Genomic DNA, 7,401 nt, shown 5'->3' with positions numbered 1-7,401 from the left:
GAGTCAAAAATATATATATACTATGGTATCCCATTCAAATTAAAATTTGGGTCAATGGGGTCATTTTTTAGGGATTTATACTAAATTGTAAATTTCAGAGAATTAAATAAAAGTATCAGTTTTATTTTTGACTCAGCACACAGTTCATATAAGAAGCAAGGTTTTTGAAAAGTTTCACTTAATTTGGAAAACTCTGCAACTAGTTATCCTTGTTAGAAAATATGCTATTTTTGAGTTAATTATGCGCATAATTAATGACGTAATAATAAAATTATAATTTTTTTTTTCATTTTTTTGTCTTATTTGATTCCAATGCAATAGAAATGTTTAAATATGGGGGGATAAAAGGGTTTATTTAAAAATTTTATCTAAATAGTGGGTAGCCACCTTAAGGTAGTTGAATAAATAAAAATTTTCTTAGGGTGTTTTTCAATAATTTTACTATTCTTGATATCTAAGAGTTACTACGTCTAATAGTATAGTAGTTATGAATATAAAAATTCTGTCATAAATGAGGTAAAGTTAGTATTTGGTATTAATTATGTTTCTCTCAATCATAATTTCAATATTCGTTTTATTTTGAAATTTATTTCATGTTAAAAAATCGTCTACTGTTCGCTTCCATTCACCTTAAACTGTTTTAAAGATACCTACTTTTAAAGGTTGTAAAAAATGGCTCGTATAAGCAGGCAAGCGTCAAAGTATAATACTATTTTTTTCAATTCTAAACTAATATGTTATGAATGACCATCAAGAAGAGCAGTTAAAACCCTTCAAGTTTATTTGCAAAAAAACTGATTTGAATCAATCAAGAAATTATTGACTCCATCCAACCAGATTCGCTATTATTATTATTAAAATAAACATTTTCAGCGTCACCTATGCACCAGTTTTTTATAAATTATTTTGTAAATTACTTAATGTGGCAAATAATTTTGATAAGCATCACAACATGTCAATGTAGTAGCCATTTTCTTGTCGTTGTTTGGAGCTAATTTTTTTAGATTTCTGGTATCTTTTCTGCATGCGATTTTAACTTTGCCTTGGTCGAATTGTAATCTAGACTCATCCCACATAAAATTACAAAATGGCTTATTATTGAGATTGCGCTCAAGATTAGATGACGCCTACTTGATCAAACCAGTCGTCAATTATTTTTGGCTGTGTAGTCACTGCTCTAATAGCTTGGATGTGACTAGCTTTTCTTGCTCTAATTTTATTTTCATACTTTTCATGAATCCGTTTATCATTTTTTAGTTGATTTACCATCTTTGAATAATAGAGTTTTGTTCTGACTCAGATAGTTTTCAACAATAATCAAAACGTCACTTCTCTTCAAAACAAAACCAATATCGCTCATAAACTTTAAAAGATCAACAATAATTTCCTCGACAGTTTAACTCATTGTTCTTGGCGCACCAGCTCCAACAGATTTGTATGTGTCTTTTGCTAGGTTGTGATTTCGACACATTGAAACATTTAGAAGCTTCTTCATGTCTTTGTTTTGTCATTAATGGCTTGAAGCGCTAACTGTATTCAAGCTTCTTTCTCTATTTTTTGTTTTAATTTCTTAATTTCTTCATTCATTTTTTAATACAACAAATAAATTAACTCATTTATATACACAAGATTATAGGTAAATAAATAATAATTACATGTATCTGAAATTAAATTAATTAACAAATTTACATACACAAGATTATGCGTGAATAAATGATAACTACCTGTATTCGGAATTAGGTATCTTTTTCTTTGTGCTTGTTTCTGTCTTATTTTTAATTTATTTTTTTAAATATTAACAATATTGCATTTTTTTTTTTTTTTTGTTGTTTAATATTAATTAGCGCCAAATTTAGCACAAAATACTGCTTTCATTTTATTTGCAAAACTATGTTTTTTTCTCTTTTTTTTGTGTTAATTTAATTTTGTTAGATTTTAAGTTGGAAGCTAACACAATTGTAAATAGATTTTCAAATTATTTTTTTTTATCGTTCGATTTGTCTTGTATTAAAGTTTATTTATATATATATATAAAATTATAATTTTGATAGAATATATAAGATACAGGGCCGATGACACGGGTTTCGAAGAGAAGGAACAATTGACAATTTAAAAAAAATTTCTATATAAAAAAATGTCCTTTAGAAAAAAAGTGGGGGAGCCAATGCCGCCTTGACACCCCCAGTGTCGTCAGCGCTGAGATACGAAGCTTTTTATAAAACCGTTGGTATTTAGGTTTTATCCGTAGTTAGGTGTTTTTCCGGTATACATTAAATTTTGTACAAAATTTTTTTCCAGTATGTAAAAATTTTAGCTTGCACATTCTATTAGATAGATGGATATTTTCTGAACAAGTAATTTTACAAAAAAGACAAAGAAGAAAACAGAAATCAACATTCCTGTACAGAACCGAAAGTCGTTTATGTACATTGTACAATTATAAAAACTTAAATATTATGACAAGCAAGCTACAAAACAATACCACAATATTCTTGTTGTCAAATAAATAACACTAACTTAGGCAATATTTTTGTATTATTTTTCTTCATAACAACGTGACTATCATATTGTTCAATAAACTTTTTTAAACCTGGAATATTAATAATTTTCCCTGGCAATGAGTTCCAGTGTCTGACTATACAATTTATAAAGAAACTCGCCTAAGTTCGTAATGCTTTACAAGCTGATAATATGACGTATCATTTTAAACTGCTGTATTATATCATTTTTGATCCTTTTCTCAATCAGAGTAGTAAATACTTCAAGTTTATATTTGTATGGGAGTTTTGATATTGAAAAAAAAATTTAGTTTTTCGTTGAATGCGTTCTAAAACCTAAATTTCTCTTATTTGATTGACCATGAATGAACTGGAAATTCTAAATGTGGTCTGATTTGCGTATTGCAACTTCCGCAGATTTAAACCTCTTTGCTAAAATGATTTTTAAAAACAATAAGTATTTGATTGGTCTTCATAGTAGCTTGAATCTGCTTGCGCTTTAACTTCAAGGTCATCTGAGATAAGTATACCTAAATCTCGTTCAATATGGGCAACAGCTAATGTGACTTGTATGTTATTGTTATTCTACATATATTACTTATTATTCGATTCAATTAATTATAAACCGATATGATATATCATAGCTTTACATTCAATTATATTAAACTTTATCAGCCGAATTCATGACCATTCAACAGCTTTTTGATTACAGCTTTCAAAAAATTAACATCAGATGGTGAGCTGATAACCCCAATGACTTTGCTACCATCAGCATATAATTTTGTGTGTCAAACTATCTAGCAGTTAAATACATCTTTCCAATTTGATCTAATTTCAATCCAACTTGACCTTTTGCTACCTTTTATTTAGCCATGCTTTAATCCATATAAGCTGATCACAAATGCCTTATGCATAAAGTTTATGCAGTAGTTTTCTTCGAGGCACTGTATCAAAAGCTTTTTCAAAGTCTGTAAAAATGACTTCAACAGGATATACTCGATGTAAAACCTCGGTGGTAATGTCAAAGGTTTCTAATAAGTTAGTCACGCGCTTTTTTAAACATAAACCCGTGTTGTGTATTCGAGATGATACCTGTGGAACAGTGAACCTCACGAACGATGCCTTATTTTACAGTATGTTTATTTATTAATGGGGTAATTTATATTATATACATTTATAAATGGTAAGTTAGCCGAATATTTGTCAATATTGATGGACATTTTTGATGAGAGTTTTTAGATAGAGAATTTTGTTTTATGAATGTGCAAAAAAAAAATTTATTTTATATTTAAACTTTATTTGACTGGATTTATACTTTTTCAAATAAAGTCGGTCACCATTAGAAAAATAATGAAAAGAAAAAGTTTTTTCTTATTAGATGGATAATAAAGAAGGAGAAAACGAATTTACATAAATAAAACACAATAAAGAATAAGTTAATAAGGAATCAATAAGTCAACACTTTAGCTTAGTGAGTTGTTGATATTGTTTTGAAGTACATATCTGGCACCAATTGTTTTCATACTAATTAACTGAATCATGGAAGTATTTACATTTTTTACATTGCAATACTTTTTCGTCTAAGTTGTGTATCTTACGCTTTGTAGCCTTTTATTTTGTTTCACTCTAACTGCTCGAACTTTCTTTATTGCTTTAACTTTAGTAAAAACGTCACCTTTAATTCTTGTGTTGTTTCTTTTTGATTTGTTAATGTTTATTAGAGGGATTAATTTGTTGCAGAGATGCTTTCGTGGCAGATTCTAAACTAACTTTAACTGAAATTTTGTAATTTTTTTGTTTTTTTATAATATAACATTTTGTTGATGTTAAAAGCTGTGCAGTTGATGATTTAGTTATTTATTACTTGATAATTATTGACCTAAGTAATTGAGAAAGTAAATACTTAGATAACTGATAATATTGTTAGTTGACCGACATAAGCGAAGTATTATCTTTTTTTAACTTTTATCAAATAACTCTTTTATTTTAAAACATAAAACTAAACATTACCATTAGATTCAGAATAAAAAACTCTATTAAACAGTATTTTAAAAACCTTAATATTTTCATAAAAAGTTTTTAATTAGTGAAAAGATAGTTATAAATTAAAAGAAAAACATGGTAAAAGCTAGATTTCTTTTAAATATCATAGATTTTAAATGTTATGCAAGATGTTATATGGGATATGCTAGTTTTGTAAGTTGTATGGTAGACTTTATATGTTATATGATTTTTTTGTGTCAAAAAATTACGACACTGTTTTTCGCTAACATGAATACAATAAAAAAAAACTTCCAAACTTTTAAGAGATCGACTTTAAATTTTTACAGGTAGAGATTAATTGCAACGTTAGAAAACTTAAAAAGCTGTTTTGAAATATTTGTTATTAATGGCAAGCTTATTTATTCTCCCTTGTTCCCTAACGCCCATAACCTAAAAAATTAAAATAGTGATAAATTGTGTTTATAATTTGATATAATTAATTGTGATAAGTAAGATATTTAAAAAAGTAATAATAAACATTTTTAAATAGCATACTACAACTCTTATATTAAAAATACATATTATAGATATGTTGTAATTTTAGATATGCAATTTGTTGTCAATAATAGTTTTCTGTTTCAAGATGAAATTTTGATTTGAAAAAATATAAATTAAACTGGTCTAAGAGATACCAAGTATTGTACACAACTTTATTAACAAGAAGAGTTATTTCTCATAAACTTAAGCCCACTTATAATACTATGAAATTTTTACAAAAATTGTACACGAACAAGTTTTTAAATATTATATTCTGTCATGGTAATTGAGGAAACCTTCTGAAAAACAAAATTAAATTTTCTGAGAAAGAACATCCTTCACATAAAACTTCCTGTAAAACATCTTTAGATACATGTTCATTCTTAATAAGTACTTCCACACCGACAACGGTTACACGTAAGCAATAGCTTATATCCAAACGACGCAGATTTTTTAAATTATTAAATATATAAGTAGTTGTTTCGTCTGAAATATCGCATCCAGTTAAAATGAGCTCTGATAAACGCGGCAATCTTCTCTCAACACAATACACAGGGTAGAGTTTAATTGGACCAAGTAATTGTATCATAAGTTTATCATAAATAGCACTGCTCCAAGATAGGTTTAAGTATTTTAATTGCGAACAATCAACTCTCATTAAAGCTGATATTGCTGGTGCAGTGCTTAAACTTAAATTTAAACCTTCTAAACGAGGCAGGCGTTTTAAAAGCCATTCCAACTGTTTGGCTGTTGGATTTGTGCTTGAAAGTTTTAACAAGGAAGGCTGGCGCCTAACAATTCCACAAAGCATTGATATGCTTAAATTTCGGTTAGATATGTCTATTTCGCTCCAGAGGCAACTATCTAAGCACCATTGATTCCAAGCTTTTGAGACCAGCATGCAATTTGAAATGTCATTTTTATTTAAATAGACGAACACGCGAACCCAGAGTTTTCTATTAAGAGGATGTTTTTCACCGTCAGACATTATGCAAGTTTCGAGTTGAGTAAATGGTCCAGGACGAACAACCATAATAGGAGCATGAGTGGTCAAAGTACTTCGTATATTTTCTGTAACTTTGTCAAACGATTTGTGTTTAGGCGCCTTAAATGGAAAAAGTGGATAAGTGGGAAAAAAAATATAAATATATATATATATATATAACAGGAAAGCATTTCAAAGACTTTTTATGCTTTTTTCGATTTTCAAAAAAATAATTTTTGTCAAACCTTTTGTATTTTAAGTAAAAATTTTTATCACGAATCTAATATATTTTTGTAAAATTAGAAACTGTTTTAATATTTTTTCTACTAATTAAATGTAACCGCTTCGAGGTTTGCCGGTAACAAAGTATAAAAGGGATTACAACGGCTTTTGCCGCATTTATTTTATCTATAGTCCTTAATTTAAAGTTCCTGGTAAAATTGAAAAAAAAAAAGAAAATTGAAAATAAGTTTCAAAAAACTACCTTAAGCTTCCGTAATTCGATGTTACTATCTAAATCGTTACAGGTAACCTGAACAAAAGTATTAATCGTAAAATAATCAAAACCTATTAACAGTATCGCGCAAAGACAGAGCCAAAACAGCGGTTTGGGAAACACATGTCTTGGTGGGACGATTCTAAAGGGTAAATTTTTCAATGTTTGATGTTTAAAACATTTTTAAAGACATGTATATAATTAGGAACCATTTTTTGACAAGAGGGATCACATGTTTAGGCTCTGCGCAAAGATTCATACCTTATTTTTATTTCCTTTAGAAACCATTTCTTTGTTATGTCCATTTTTACCTTTTATATCAACAACAATTTTCTTATCTACACACAGCTTCGATTTATTTAAAATTTCCTTCAAATTTTGAACCTAAATTCAAAATCTTATTTTGATTAAACAGAAAAATAGTTTGTTTTTTTTAATTTAAATTTTTATTTCGGAAAAAATTTACTTACTTTATTTATCATTTGTTTGTTAGATAAGGGTTTTGTATTCGATATTAAAGATTTTATAGGCTGATGCCGGTTTTCTTCTGGTCTAGGTTCGTTTGACAAATCTTGCTTAAAAACCATTTGCTAAAGATGGTTTATTTTTTTAAACTCCCGAAACTAATAAGTTTTATTAGTATTTTCATAATAAGCATTCAATCCACATAAACATTTTAAGCATTTTACTTCATTTTATATATTATAATACTGAAAAATAGTTGTACCTTTCGCTTAAAATCGCTCATGTGACCTCTTGCTTTTTGAGGAGAAAATTTCTCAGCCTAAAAGAAAGTAAATTGTAAGACTCAACGGGAAACTTTTTCTAATTTTTTTTCTTTTTAAATCAACTTTTATTTTGAGAAAAAACGTAGGTAATGTGTTTTTATTACAGTAAAAGCT

The 7,401-nt window shown here is 27.9% G+C and overlaps 1 protein-coding gene across 2 annotated transcripts in view; it reads right to left on the bottom strand.

Moving 5' to 3' along the window:
* Positions 1–5,163: 5,163 nt before the first annotated feature.
* LOC100212991 (lysine-specific demethylase 2B) overlaps positions 5,164–7,401 on the bottom strand; it is a 37,539-nt gene continuing 35,301 nt past the window's right edge. Inside the window, exons 14-18 of one of the 2 annotated variants that reach the window (XM_065807580.1) lie at positions 7,227–7,283; positions 6,970–7,089; positions 6,761–6,883; positions 6,488–6,535; positions 5,164–6,123 (exon numbers count right to left, since the gene is read on the bottom strand). In XM_065807580.1, the coding sequence (XP_065663652.1) occupies positions 5,296–6,123; positions 6,488–6,535; positions 6,761–6,883; positions 6,970–7,089; positions 7,227–7,283 (1,176 nt within the window). In that variant the 3' untranslated portion in view covers positions 5,164–5,295. The remainder of the gene's footprint in view (positions 6,124–6,487; positions 6,536–6,760; positions 6,884–6,969; positions 7,090–7,226; positions 7,284–7,401) is intronic. The other variant, XM_065807581.1, reaches the window with a different exon arrangement.

This window comes from Hydra vulgaris, chromosome 10 (assembly GCF_038396675.1).
Source record: "Hydra vulgaris chromosome 10, alternate assembly HydraT2T_AEP".
NCBI lineage: Eukaryota > Metazoa > Cnidaria > Hydrozoa > Anthoathecata > Hydridae > Hydra > Hydra vulgaris.
The sequence above is the reverse complement of the archived record's forward strand: the minus strand, read 5'-3'. Positions and strand labels throughout refer to the sequence as shown.